Source organism: Symphalangus syndactylus, chromosome 16 (assembly GCF_028878055.3).
Source record: "Symphalangus syndactylus isolate Jambi chromosome 16, NHGRI_mSymSyn1-v2.1_pri, whole genome shotgun sequence".
Classification (NCBI taxonomy): Eukaryota; Metazoa; Chordata; class Mammalia; order Primates; family Hylobatidae; genus Symphalangus; species Symphalangus syndactylus.
Window position 1 is genome coordinate 30485005 of NC_072438.2, and position 15533 is coordinate 30500537.

The following is a 15533-nucleotide window of genomic DNA, read 5'->3' on the forward strand; positions in this document are numbered from 1 at the left end:
TGATCTTAAAAAGAATGTTTTTTAGCATGTAGGTTTTTTGTAACTATTAATTACTACAATAGGGAGATTGTCTTTTATTTCCAATTTACTAACACTTTTATTCACGTATACATATATGATGTTAATTAACATTTGTATGTATTGAGATGACCACATGGGTTTCTATCGATTAATCAGTGTTCAATTACATTAATGAATTTTCTAATGATAAACTAGTCTTGTATACCTGGACTATAACTCAGATTTGTAAAATATTCTTTTTTATACCTGTTCAATTTGGCAACCCATTATTTTATTTAACACATTTGCAACTGTGTTCATGAGTGAGATTGGCTTATACTTTTTCCTTTACTGTAGTACCATTTTCTGGTTTGGTATCAAGATTATACTAGTCACATAAAATGAAGAGAATATATATATTTTTTATTTTCTGGGAGAATTTGCACAAGAGTAGAATCTTTTGTTTGTTTCATTTGTTAAATAATCGTTGGAACTCAGTTGTAAAACCAACTGGTCTGGCATTTTCTTTGTGGAAGATTTTACTATCAATAATTAGTAACTACTGATTTAATTTCTTAAATTGTCAAAAATTTCAAGTTTTTCATTTCTATTTGAGCCAATCTTGATAAGTTATAATTTTCTAGATTAGTCATTTCCATCTAACTTTTCAAATGTATTTTATAAAGTTTTTAAAATAACATATAGATGCTGTCAGTTTAATCTCTGCAGCTTCTTTAGCTATGTTCCCCTTTGCATTTCTAACATTTATTTTTACCTCCTCATTTAAAAACATACACACCTCAGAGGACTTACTATTTTCTTAGACATTTTTTAAAAACCAGCTTTTGCTTCTGTTAATCTCTATCCTGGGTTTTTTTCTACCTTATTATTTCTAATCTTACCTTAGTTTTTCTCTTCCTGTTTCTTAGTTTCTCCTTCTGTTTTCTTTACCATCTTTCTCTTCCTTCTTTTATTTTTCCTCTTCCTCTTCCTCTTTTATGTGATTGCTCAATAACTTTGAGGTTTGCTTCTTTTCTAATACATACATTAAGGCTTTCTGTTTTGTCAAGGCTTTCTATTTAAGTACTGCTTAAACCAGATGACACAATGTTTTAATATTTTGTGTTATTTAGTTTTTATTATATTTTTGGTAACTACTATTATTTATTCCTTCTTTTTCCCTTAAGTTCTTCGTGTGTGCATTTTCATATTTCTGAACTTTTGGGGTTTCCTAATTATCTTTATTTATTGAATTCTAACTTAATTGGTCAGAAGTTATCTGTATTTCCTCAAACTTGAAATTTATGAAGAGTTTATGGAACAATTTGTGCACAACTTTTGTAGTGTTTTTTGTCTGCTTGAAAAGTATTTATTCTTCAATTGTAGTGTTTGTTATTTTGCAACGTTATGTATATCAATTAGATCAAATCTGTTAATGTCTGACTCTTTTCAGTGGCTGAGAAAGGATTAGTTAAATCCTCCCATTTTGGAGGTGGATTTGACAACTTTTTTTCAGTTGTGTCAATTTTTGCTTCACATATTTTGAAGCCACATTCTCAGGTGCATACACATTTAAAATAGTTTTATCATTATGTAGTGACCCATGTTCTCTCTAGTAATGCTTTTTAAGTCTTTTTTAATGTTGTTTTATTTCGTGGAGGGGCAGAGTATCATATTTTGACTTTCAATTTTCCTATATCTCCATGTTTTCAAAGTGCGAGTATAGTAAACAGCATATCATTGGATTTTTAAAATTTAACAAACACCGCATGTTCTCACTCATAAGTGAGAGCTGAACAATGAGAACACATGGACACAGAGAGGGGAACAGCACACACCAGGGCCTGTTGCGCGGTGGGGGGTGAGGGGAGGGAACTTAGAGTACAGGTCAATAGGTGCAGCAAACCACCATGGCACAGGTATACCCATGTAACAAACCTGCATGTTCTTGCACGTGTATCCCTTTTTCTTAAGAAGAAATAAAGAAAAACAAAAATAAAAAAGTTAAATATGCTACTGAGGCAAATAAACCACTAACAGCTGAAAAAAAAATTTAGTCTGACAATGTTTTTTCACCAAGTTTACTTCATTGACTTATATTGTTAGAATGGATCAGTTTTATTCTGTCCTACCATCTTACTTTATGCTTTTTATTTTGCTAGCTATGTATTTTTCATTTTTTTATTTTCTTGCTCTTTTTTTGATGTGTTTAGTTTTCCCCAACTGTCATGATGGTTAGGAGTATGAGCTCTGAGATCCAACTGTCTCAGTTAGAATCTTAGCTTTAGCGCTTACTAATCTGGGCAAGTTACTTAACCTCTCTATTTCTGTTTCTTTTTCTAAAAAAGGGTGGCAGTTACTTTATAATGTTGTTGTGAGGAGTTAATATATATAACATGCTAGAATGGAGCCTGGCACAGAACTTGCTATTTGGCTTTTCTTTAAAAACTACAAGTTTCATTTCTAGGAGTGCTTTAGTATAAATTTTGACCTAAATACAAAATGTAACAAAGTGAAATGTTAATCAATATCTTTTTTCCTCTTCTTAACAATATAAATGCCTGAGAACACTTTAACTCTGATATTTTACCATTTGATTTCTAGGGTATTTTCTTTTTTGCTATAGTATTTTAGTTTTATCTACTTGTTACTCTTTTTAATTCTCACAAAATAGAAAATTTATTATTGGTTTATATGTTAATAGTTTGTTTAGATTATCTACAAATTTACTTTTTTTTGACTATTCTGTCTTTTCTAATGTTTAATATAATACATTTTCTTAATTTATTTTCATGCTAAATTTAATATAATAAAATGACTTAAAGAATCAAAACAAGATTGTTTCTGAAACCATCAATATCTTGCCACTTTCATGTCCCCTTCTCTAGAAGGCAACTCTTTTAACTGTTTCAATTCATCTTTTTACCATTGACTTCTGAATTTTAAATTAACATGCTAATATTACTAGTTCTTGATGTTTTCCACTGTAGGCATAATCAGTTAACTTCTCATTGTGAAAGATGAGGATTTATCTCTTTGTTAGTTTTCTTTCCTTCTATCTTCCTACCTTCACTACTCCGTGAAAGATTCCAACACCATAATCCTCCCCAAATAATCAGATTTTAATTGTATTTAGATCGGTGGTCAGAGTTTACCTCATTGTAACCACTGAAACTTATTTACACCTGAACCACATAGTATACTATCATTATTTTTATTTTCCAGAACAACATTTTCACACAAAGTTAACACTTGTTTTCTATTTGTTCATTTTGTTTTCTGTGTGTTTATTGCTAAATCTAATATTTTTTATTTCTATACATTTTCTCTCATTCTAACACACTAGATAGCCCTAGTGATTAGTGAGGTAAGGAATCTTTCATGTACTTATAACTACTAATCATTAGAGAAATGCAAATCAAAACCACAATGAGACATTGCTTCACACATAATATGATGGCTACTATTAATAAAAGAGAAAACAGAAAATTTCAACTGTCAGCTAGATCGTGAAAAAATAGGACACCTTGTGCTCTGTTGGTGGGAATGTAAAATGGTGCAGGTGCTATGGAAAACAGTATGGTGGGTCTTCAAAAAATTAAAAAGAGGGCCGGGCGCGGTGGCTCATGCTTGTAATCCCAGCACTTTGGGAGGCCGAGGCGGGCGAATCACGAGGTCAGGAGATAGAGACCACGGTGAAACCCCGTCTCTACTAAAAATACAAAAAAATTAGCCGGGTGTGGTGGCGGGCGCCTGTAGTCCCAGCTACTCGGAGAGGCTGAGGCAGGAGAATGGCGTGAACCCGGGAGGCGGAGCTTGCAGTGAGCCGAGATTGCGCCACTGCACTCCAGCCTGGGCGACAGAGCGAGACTCCGTCTCAAGAAAAAAAAAAAAAAAAAAAAAAAAATTAAAAAGAGAATTACCGTATGATTTAGCCATTCCACTTCTGGGTATATGCCCAAAAGATCTGAAAGTAGAGTCTTGAAGAGATACTTGCATATTATGTACATAGTAGCATTATTCAGAATAAACTGGAAATAACCCAGTGTCTCTTGAGAAATGGTGGATCAACAAAATGTGGTACATACGTATGATGAAGTTTCACCAAGCTTTAAAAAGAAAGAAAATTCTGACTCACGCTACAGCATGAATGAAGCTTGAGGACATTATGCTGTGCAAAATGAATCAATTACAAAAGACAAATACTGTGTAATTTCACTTATTTGAGGTACCTAGAGTAGTCAAAACCAGAAAGTAGAATGGTGGTTATTAGGGGCTTGGAGGAGGAAGGAATGTTGAGTAATTGTTTAATTTTTTCAATGTTTTAGTTTTGAATATTTAAGAAACTCTGGAGAAATGATAGTGTTGACGGTTGCTAAACAATATGAATATATTTCATGTCACAGAACTATACACTTAAAAATGGTTAAGATGGTAAATTTGATGTTGTGTATTTTACCATAATTAGAACAATATTTTTGTTAGTTCAAGATGCACATTAAAATATTACAGATTGAATGAGGAAGCTTGGGTGGATTCAGACAAAAAAGATTGGCAAAATGTTGAAAACTGCTGCAGATGAGTGACAAGTACATGGATTTCATGCTCTTCTACTTTTATGACTGTTGAAAGTTCCATGATAATTTATTTTTTTTAAATAGAACTTATGTAATAGTTAATTTTATGTGTCAACTTTACTGAGCTATGAGATGCCCACATACCAGGTAAAATATTATTTCTAAGTGTGTCTGTGAGTATGTTTCTGAAATGGATTAGCATTGGAATTGGTAGACTGAGTAGAGAAGATTACTCTCATCAATGTGGGTGGGCATCATCTAATCAGCTGGCTTGAATAGAACAAAAGGCAAGGAAGGGAAAATTTGCTCTGAGCTGGACACTTATTTCTTGCCCTCATACATTGGCACTCCTGATTCTCAGACTTTCAGACTTAGATTCAGTTATACCACCAGCTTAACAGCTTTCCTGGTTTTCCAGAATGCAGATAGAAGACTGTGGGACTTCTTGGTTTCCAAAATTGAGTGAGCCAATTACTATAATAAAAATATATCTATACCTTATTGGTTTTGCTTTTCTGGAGACTCCGGACTAATACAACATACTAGATATTCTATTTGTATCATCTTCTTGAGGAAATAGCTCTCACAGCCTGTCGCCTGCTCAAACAGACTGGGTACTCCCTGTGTCTGCTGCATAGCTATCATCCTGGAAGTTTCCGTTTGCCTTTATACTCCTGCATGAGTTTGCCAGGACTGCCAAAACATAATACCTTTTGTCTGTGTTCACACATTCCTGATCTCTCTCTCTCTTTTTATAAGGACACTAGACATTTTGGATTAGACCCTCACCCTTATAACCTCATTTAACCATCATTACCTCCTTCAAGACCCTATCTCCAAATCCAGTCACTTTGGGGGTTAGAGCTTTAATATATAAATTTTGAGGGGCCACAATTTAGTCGATATCTAATAGGGTTTGACTGTGTCCCCACCCAAATCTCATCTTGAACTCTAGTTCCCATAATCCCCACGTGTCATGGGAGGGACCTGGTGGGAGGTAATTGAAACACAGGGACGGTTACCTCCATGCTGTTCTCATGATAATGAGTGAGTTCATCTACCTTCACTCTGCACTTCTCCTTGATGCTGTCATGTGAAGACGGGCATGTTTGCTTCCCCTTCTGCCATGATTGTGAATTTACTGAAGCCTCCCCAGCCCTGAGGGATTGTGAGTCAATTAAACCTCTTTCCTTTATAAATTACCCAGTCTCAGGTATATCTTTATTAGCAACATGAGAACAGAGTAATACAATATCACTGTGATTTTCTTTGTCAATTTCTTCTCCTGAATTTCTTTTTTCCTGGATCCTAGATCTTTATCTTTCTTGATTATGTCATTGTTTTAGTAAAATTTATCCTCCAGTAATATCCAAAGAGAGGAAATTTTTGAGAGCTCCTATATCTGAAAATATCTTTTTCCCATTCTCACACTTAATGGTTTCATGGCTGAATTGTGGTTACAAATATTGAGGAGTAATTTCCCCTCTCCAGGACCAAGTTTGAATCAAGCTAATTTTTTTGTTCTCTCTTTCTGCAGGTTGGGTTTGTCTCCAGTTTTTTTTTTGCACAGGATATGAAGTCCTTGCATACCAGCTTTTTGTGACCATCTCTATTTATACTTTTCATCTTTGATGCATCTTAGACTTTGTCTCCTTTCTCCCTTGTTCCACAAGCCGTTAAAATGAAAGCTCGGATGGTCTGAACTTAGCAGACACTCCCAGTACAAAAGCCTGCATCGCTACTCACTTATGCCTCTGAATTACCCCTCCCCTTTTGTTTTTGGGTCACCTAACCTCCTGCTAGAGTAACAATGCATTAAAAAGTGTATTTCCTATATGTAATACAACAATCATAATTGTTTGGAGGGTGGCTCTGAGTATGCAGTCCACCTGGAAACAGTCGTCTTATTCATCATAAAGGACATCATGCTTTTAGAATGTGGGCATAATTGCAATGGGAGAAAATTTCTAATGGACAAATGAGTTATTAATATCATTCATATAGTAAGATTTACATGAAAAGTACTAACAAATATTGGCCTTTAAATGATTTTTATCCAATTTCAGTTATAATTGTTAGTTATCAATTTGAATATTAGTTTTTTGTAGAAACAATGTTGTTTAGTTCTGCTTGGTCTAGCTAGTACTTGTGGAGAATGAGCAACTCCACCTCATTACGTGTTCCTGCTAAGTGACATTGACCTGTTAAAATTGTCAAAACTTGTTTTAGTACGTTAGTTGCACTGCTTTCCAATTGTATAAATTATGTTTTGCACTTCTTAGTCTTGATAAATGAAGTAGTTTGGTCATCAGTTGACTTTTTCTTCATCATTCTGTGTATTACTAAGAGCAGCATGGTCCAATGGCAGAATCTTAGACTTCTAAGATCTGAATACAAATCTTAGCACTGTTACTTACTAACGGTGTGATCTTATTCAAGTTACTTGTAAATGATGTGGTGAAGCCAGCTTGTGTTGGCTCACAAGAGCCTATTGAGTTTGTGTGAGCTGATTCTTTAACACAGACTTTATTAAAAATTACTTACATAAGCTTATAGGTAAATAATGTATATCAAAAACAAAGTAAATCCTTAAAGTCATTACTTAACTAATTACCAAATTTCACTGTTTTCTATGGCCTTGAGGTAATTTAGATCTCTTGTATCTGAATAGGAGAAACACTGTAATATGGTGTGCTGCTACCGCTGGTCTTTTCCCAGCTCTGCCTTCACTAATATCACGGTTGCATAAATTGGCTGATGCTAGAAATCATTATTTGATTTATTGTTTGCTAGTTGTCTAGACCTTAGAAAGTGATAGGAAACATGTTAATAATACGGATTCAACTTAAAAGTGTGTCATGTCTGTGGCTGTGGTGTTGTGAGTAGCACCAAAAATTGAGGAGACAGTTACCAGTGTTTGAAAACTGTTACCTGATTCAACAAAGAAGTAGCTCATGTCAGTGGTAAAAAGTGAAGTTCTGGTACATCTTTTGTCTTCTTTTCCTTCTACCTGTGAATATAAGGAAAAACATTAACCAAAAGTCATATGATAACTACATGCATTTGTCAAATTACAACTGTAGGTTGGCTACTGATATGGTTTGGCTCTATGGTGTCCCCCACCCTTCCCCAAATCACATCTTGAATTGTAATCCCCATGTGTTGAGGGAAGGTCCTGTAATCCCCACACATCAAGGGAAGGAGGTGATTGGATCATGGGGGTGGTTTCTCCCATTGTTCTCATGATAGTGAATGAGTTCTCATGAAATCTGATGGGTTTATAAGTGTTTGAAAGGAAGCGCTCCTCCTTCACTACTTCTCTCTTTTTTGCCACCTTGTGAAGACAGTACCTGCTTCCTCTTCCCCGATGATTGTAAATTTCCTGAGGCCTCCCCAGCCATGCAGAACTGTGAGTCAATTAAACCTCCTTTGTTTATAAATTACCCAGTCTCAGGTAGTATCTTTATAGCAGTGTGAGAACAGACTAATACAGCTACCAATATGACTTTGGCAAAAATCTAAAAGAGCATCCTATGAGAATCAGTTGGTTATATGGAGTTCACAGAAAAGGGCATTGCATAGTTTATTATTTGTAAATTGTGTATTATACATACTTTATATCAGCAAAATTGATGATAAACATATATACATATACGTCTATACTTATTTTTTAACATGTAGCCAGTTAAATATATACCAATACACCATTGCTTAGGCTGAGATTAAGCTTTTTCATTTATTAAATCAATCATTCAAACCTATGAGCATCATACTTCAAAAATTTTAGTTTTGTGTTTGTTCCTATTTCATTCTATGAATACCACTCTTCTTTTATCCCCATTCCTCTAAGCCCCATATGTAGACATAACTTGAGAGTCATTGGAATGTGTAACACTGTTTGCTTCTATAATTACATGGCTCCAAAGTAAAATACTTTTGAATATTCATAGCTTTTTTTTGTATAGATATTTAGTATTCTACCTCGATATCAATGACCACTTTTGCTTTTGTCAGAGCTCCTTCTTTTAGCAGCCTCTTCCGTATCCTCATGGTGCTGTCCATGACTTCTTATCACTCCTGCTGTCCTGAGGTTGGAACTGGAGAATATACCTAATCCTTTTAGATCTGTGCACAAAATATGAGTATGTAGATGCTCAATGAGGTGATTGTTTTCATCTATTTTACTCTAGCTGTGACCTCTTTTCTTACATAATAATTATAAGATATTATATATTAGGCTTATAAAAAGGGATTGCGAAAAATGTAATAAACAGCCCCTCATATACCTTCTACCTTGTTTAATGAGTGAAACATAAGAGATGCATTTGAAGGCCCTGTAGACCCCTCCCTGGTTCCATTTCCTTCTGTTTTCCTCAAAGGTAATCACTCACCTGAACTGATCATTCCCAGGCATGTGATATTTCTACCTCACATGTATATGCTCAGAACATACGTGGATTGTTATACATATTTTTAAATATATAAAATATGATAAACATACTGGATATGTTCTTTTATTAAATTAATGGACTTTATATTTTAGATCAGTTGTAGGCTTACAGGAAAATTGAGCAGAAAGAGACCTCCTCTGACTCCAGCCCACATTTGGATAAATGCCCTTCCCTGGTTTCTGAAAAAGAAAAGGCATTTACATTGGCTGTTATGTAAATTCCCCAAAACCTAAGACACAGCATAGTTCACTCTGGTATCCCCTGGACTTGGTATCCTGTTTGACACATAACATTTGTTGAATCAAGGGCAGTATGAATGAATGAATTTCAGATAGCAATATCATATAAACAATGGTGGAAACCAGGGCTCCCTCCCCTCCAGAGATGGACTGGACCAGCACAGCCTCCATTGTCAGAGAAAAGGAGAATAGGGTTTAAATGTCAAGGGCCACACATAAAGTCCCAAGATCCTGTCATGCATAAGGACAAGGTGTGTCAGTCATGACCAGGGGGGGAATGTTTGCAAGGAGGAGATGTTTTCAACTCAGATATTCATAAGCCAGGGCCTGCCTCTGTTTACCAGCTGGGAGATCTTCAGATAATGAACCATGAAAGCCTGCTATGCAGCGGCGCTATGCAATAATTTTTCGTTTGCCACCAGTCAGCTTCAGGGATCAAGGACAGCTAAACACATAACCCGCTCATGCATGTTATTTTAAAGGCATATTTTAAAGTTATAAATATGGTACATTGAGTTAATGAGGTATGTTCTTTTGGTGACAAATATTTACATTCCACATATGCCTCTTGATGTCAAGAGTGTAACTGTTTCATTTTCTTCTTTTTCTCAGGAGGCTGGGATGCAGATGGAAAAGGCCCTTGTGTCTGGGACACATTTACTCATCAGGGAGGAGAGAGAGTTTTCAAGAACCAGACTGGCGATGTAGCTTGTGGCAGCTACACTCTGTGGGAGGAAGATTTGAAATGTATCAAACAGCTTGGATTGACTCATTACCGCTTCTCTCTTTCCTGGTCACGTCTGTTACCTGATGGGACGACAGGTTTCATCAACCAGAAAGGCAAGTGTTTCTTAAAAATAGAAGGTTGCAGCTTTAATTCAAGGTTATTGCTGCAGTCTGGCATAATTAATCCAGTATGCTATTCTGCAATGTAGCTTTCAAATTGCAAGTTTTTAGAGTGATTATGGGATAAATTTTTTGAAATGGGTTTGCATTAGTTTTCACAGTAATATTTTGGTTTTCTTTGACTCTTGAGATCTTTTCTGGGGATGGTGAGTGGGAGGGAGGTTAGAATAAGTGTTTTATTATGTAACATGAGTGTTAATCTGAAGGTAAATTTAAAAAATTTGTCTTAAACTATTTTCAGTTGTGTAACCCTGTGATGAGTTATGAAAAGTTCTGAAGAACTTGAGATGATTCTAAGCACTTCAATTAGGGCTGAATTAGTGGAGCTAATTAACTAGCATGGGGTTAACACCAAAGCCCCTGGAGTTCACTTACTGAAGATTAAGTCAAGCTACATCACTTACTATCTATATAAACATCTCTTGGGCATCTCTCAGTGCCTCAGTTTCCCCATGAACATAAAAGAATGCTGTAATAGTGACTAATTCAGAGTTGTTGGAAGGTTAAATGAAATAATCTTTGTAAAGTGCTTAACACAGTAGCTAACATTTCAAAAGCATTTAGTAAGTGTTAGCTATTCTTCTTCTTATGCCTTGTAAGTAAAAGGACCAGCCATTGCTCTATTGAATGCCTGTTATTTATGAGGTATTTTCACCCATTTTCTTTAATTCTTACCAACAGTAGGGAAGGCATAGTGATCATATTTTACAGAGGTGTATGTCCAAATCCACATATTTGGCAAATGGCCAATCTGTTATTTAAACCTAAGGTCTAGCTAGCTCTTTCTACAAAACATGGTTGGAAAACTGTGACCTGAAGGTCAAGTGTGGCCTGTCACCTATTTTTGTAAATAAAGTTTGATTGAAACATAGCCACGCCTGTTCATTATGCATCATCTACGTTTACTTTTCCACTTTAATGGCAGAATTGAGTAGTTAGAGCAGAGACCATATGGCCTGCAAAGCCTCAAATATTTGCTATCTGGTCCTTTACAGGAAAAGTTTGCCAACCCTTGCAATACAACATATGGTTTCTTAATGAAGACACTTTATTAGTACTTTGTCTTAGAAAAGATTTTACACTGTCCATAGGGCTGGGACTAGGTGAAGCAATGGGGTGCCTAGGGCATAAAATTTAAGGAGAGCCTCTTTAATTAAAGGAGAAGCCTCACTTGCATGACCTAAGAGAACACCTGCTTGCCTCGCCATACTTCCCACCCCAAGAACCTTCACTAATACAAAGGCATTATTCATGAGTAACTTATATGATTCCCTATATAGAACAACCCTTGATGACAATTCCTAGATGGGCTTGTGCGCTTGAAAAGAAAAGCTCATTTTATTTAAGGTGGGATAATCTTCACATCGTGAAATAGAATTACAACTCATGAACTCACATGTAGTATCAGCCTTAGAGCAGCGTCCCCAAAATAGGGACAGTTTAGGATCAGCAGGCTCATTCCCTGATTCTAAAGACATTGGCCCATGACCAGTTGCTGCTGATTAGATGTCTACTTTCTTGCCATCTCTGACTAGTTTTATTTTTTATGTTGAATGGAAGGTAATTTGTTGTTCAGTTTAAAAGTGAACTTATTATCTTCAATCTTCCTAATCCAACATCGTATTCTCCCTTCTTTCTGGCACCACCATACTCCAAAGTCTAAAAAACAAAAGTAACCTTTGAATCCTTTCTTGTCTTTTCTTCCTCCATCTAATGGGTTGCTGGATATGGTCCATTCTAATTATGACTTTTTAATTTATCTTCTAATCCCTCTTTTTGCCTCTGCCCTAGTTTAGGTATTTATCATTCTTACAAGGACTTTTTGATATATCCTTGATGAATCTATCTGTTTTCACCTTGTGTCTGTCCTTTACTTTCTATAAGATGCCATCATAACAATTTTCCTAAAGCTTGACCCAAATCATATTGGTTTGGATCATCTCCTGCTGAAAATGAAGCAAGATGCGTGGTGGCTCATGCCTGTAATCCCAGCATTTTGGAAGGCTGAAGCAGGCGGATCACCTGAGGTTGGGAGTTCGAGACCAGCCTGACCAACATGGAGAAACCCCATCTCTATTAAAAATACAAAATTAGCTGAGTGTGGTGGTGCATGCCTGTAATCCCAGCAACTTGGGTGGCTGAGGCAGGAGAATCTCTTGAACCCAGAAGATGGAGGTTGCCGTGAGCCAAGATCGTACCATTGCACTCCAGCCTGGGCAACAAGAGTGAAATTTGGTCTCAGATAATAATAATAATAATTTAGTCACCCAAAGCCTCAATATACAGTCCAAAACAATATAAACTCCAAAAACTTTGCAGTTTTGGAGGTGATTACCCCATGTGTATGATCATGCAATATCCCAAACACACATTGGCACAGGTCTATAATCTTTTATCTGTAAGTATAAGTAACCCACTACTTATTAAACATACCATGCAGTTTTCCACCTTGTAGGAATTTGTTTAAGCTTTTTATTCTGCCTAGAATGGGCTTTCATTAACCCCAACTCCACCTGCTGAAGGCCTGTCCTGCTGTTCAGGGCTAGCACAATTGCCCTCTTCTTTATAGTATTTCTCTATTCTAAGCCAGAAAAAAAATCTCTCTTTTTTTTTAATTCTCATGACACTTTGCAAAGCTCTTATGATATTTCTCACATTCTTCATTGTTAACTGTTACTATATCCCATGTTAGACTATGGGTGCCTTAAGTTTAATTCAATTCAACCAAAGTGTGCTGAATGTCTATCGTGTCAGGGACTGTGCTAAGTCCTCATGACATTCACATTAGAGAATCCCTGGAATTGTTTACAGTGTAATGGGTAGATAATTCTGTCTTGTTACCCTTGTAATCTAGTCCAGCACCATCCATGGAAGGGATTCAGTAAAAATTATTTAATTCAATTGAATTAGTCAATAACAATCATAAAAATAACTCTAAGGGTAGTAATGCTTGCCTTTCATTGAGCATATAATATACAGAGCTCACCATGCAAACATTGCACATATTTTTGTTAATTTAATGTTCGTAACAGTCATATGAATGAGGGGCATCTCTAAACAGAAGGAATAATGCTAATATGGGAAATAAGGTTAGGCATAAATTTGCCAAGATGACAAATTTAGTTAGGTTCAACCTAGGCTTGTCTGACATAAAAAATCTTGCATCTAGTCTAGAGCTCAGTCAGTCTGGCCAAACCACTTGAATTCTCTGTGCTACAGTTTCCCTGTTGGTTAAACGAAGTGGAGGCCTCATGGTACGAAAACTCCTTGCACTCATTCTAGGAGTTTGGAGTTTTTACTGAGCTTCCATTTGGATGGTAAACACCACCACCAACAACAAAAACCAAAAACCCACCAACTTGTAGTATTGGTCCACAATGCCATATCTGAAGTTCTAAAATCAAAAGGCTCTTATTACTAAATCTTTCTAAAATTAAATTGGCAGCAAAAGCTAACTTGAATTGTTGTGAATATTTATTCTGTTTGGTGAGAATATTTATTTATTTTACTACAGACATATTAGGAGATACTGACTCAGATTCACTGAGAGCGTTAATATATGGTATATGCTCTGTGTTTCCTTTCTAAAACATTCTGAACTCATATGCCCCTAAGATATTCAGACACAAGATTATGTACCTGTACCAATATGTCGACATATTAAGCTTTGAAAACCAACTTGAGATACTCAGAAGTTCATAGAGACACACTGTAGATCAGCAATCCAAGAGCAAGGAAACCGAAACCACTGGAGAGTGGGGGTGGTGGTACTGAAGTCATGGAAACCACCTGAATATTGTGGAGAAATTGCTCGTGCAGATCTCACGTGGGGATCACATGCCCGTAGCACTGAGATTTTTGTGTTTGGCCCTAGCTTTGGTAAAACCATGGCTGATTAATATTACAGACTTTGCTTTGAACAAGAGGGCACTGGAGGTGCATCCAGGAGGTGGAATTTCAATAAGCAGTTGTTCATTCTTGTGCAGTGATCTGTTGAAGCAGTTGGAATGGTTTTAACTTGGAAAGGCCATCTCTTTTTTCCCATTTAAATATTTTCCCAAAAAGCATGCAAAGAATTAGAAAACCCCTGTCACTGTTCTTCCCAAGGAACCCCCTTTTTGTGTTTGACTATCCATTTCAATACTTGATTATAGGACATTTGGAAACTTGTAAAATTCTGTGTCCCCAAACTAGAAGAATGTTTTTATGAAGTGGAATTGTTACAGACTGTCTCTTTCAAATGTCAGTTTTTCAAGGTTTAACAAGAAAAGATTGGGTTGGCAACTGAAATCACATATTCCTGTATTTCTCAACTATTCAAGTACATGTTATATCTGACACAAATGTAAATTTCAGGTGATTAGTGGGAAGCCCAAGTATGGAAATAAAAAAAAAGGGGAATATTTATGCAGAATTTAGTGCACACTTTAAGATTTAAAATATGAGTTCTCTTAGCAGGAATGGTTTAAATAAATTAACTAAACAAGCATTAATATTGTATTCTATGTTGGGCACTATAATAGACTGAAAATGGCCCTCTAAAGGTGTTCATGTTCTGATTCTTAGGAATTGTGAGTATATTAGCTTGCATGGTAAAACAAACTTTACAGATGTGATTAAGGGAAGGATTTTGAGAGGAGGAGATTGTCCTGGACTATCTGTGTAGTCCCAGTATAATTACATGGGTCCTTAAAAGAGAAAGGTAGAAAGATCAGAGTCAGAGAGAAGAGGTAAAAGAGATAATGATTAAAGCAGAGGTCAAAGAGAAGAGGTGAGGATGAAGATGGGAGAAGAAGCCATGAGGGAAGGAATGCACGTGGCCTCTACTGCCTGGAAAAGTAAAAAGATGGGTTCCACCTGAGAGCCTCCAGAAGGAATGTAACCTTGCTGACATCTTGACTTCAGCCCAGTAAGCACTGTTTTGGACCTCTGGCCCTTAGAACTGTAACATAATGCATTTGTCTTGGTCCTGCCACTAAGTTTCTGGTAATTTGTTTTAGCAGCAATAGGAAACTAATACAGGCAGTGTGGCAAGAGAACACAGGAGCAATTAAATTAATTGATGGGAGGTGGAGAATCACGAGATCAGGAGATCAAGACCCTCCTGGCCAACATGGTGAAACCCCGTCTCTACTAAAAATGCAAAAATTAGCTGGGTGTGGTGGCAAGTGCATGTAATCCCAGCTACTCGGGAGGCTGAGGCAGGAGAATCACTTGAACCAGGGAGTCAGAAGTTGCAGTGAGCTAAGATCGCACTCCAGCCTGGGTGACATAGCGAGATTCTGTCAAAAAAAAAAAAAAAAAAAAAAGAAAGAAAGAAAAGAAAAGAAAAGAAACTGATGGTGTGAATGGTGTGAATC

At 36.3% G+C, this 15533-nt stretch overlaps 1 protein-coding gene across 2 annotated transcripts in view; it reads left to right on the plus strand.

Annotated features, from left to right (window-relative positions):
- Positions 1-15533, plus strand: part of LOC129464718 (cytosolic beta-glucosidase) — a 134224-nt gene that overhangs the window by 32394 nt on the left and 86297 nt on the right. For both annotated transcript variants that reach the window (XM_055246083.1, XM_055246084.1), the window contains exon 2: positions 9880-10107. In XM_055246083.1, the coding sequence (XP_055102058.1) occupies positions 9880-10107 (228 nt within the window). The remainder of the gene's footprint in view (positions 1-9879; positions 10108-15533) is intronic.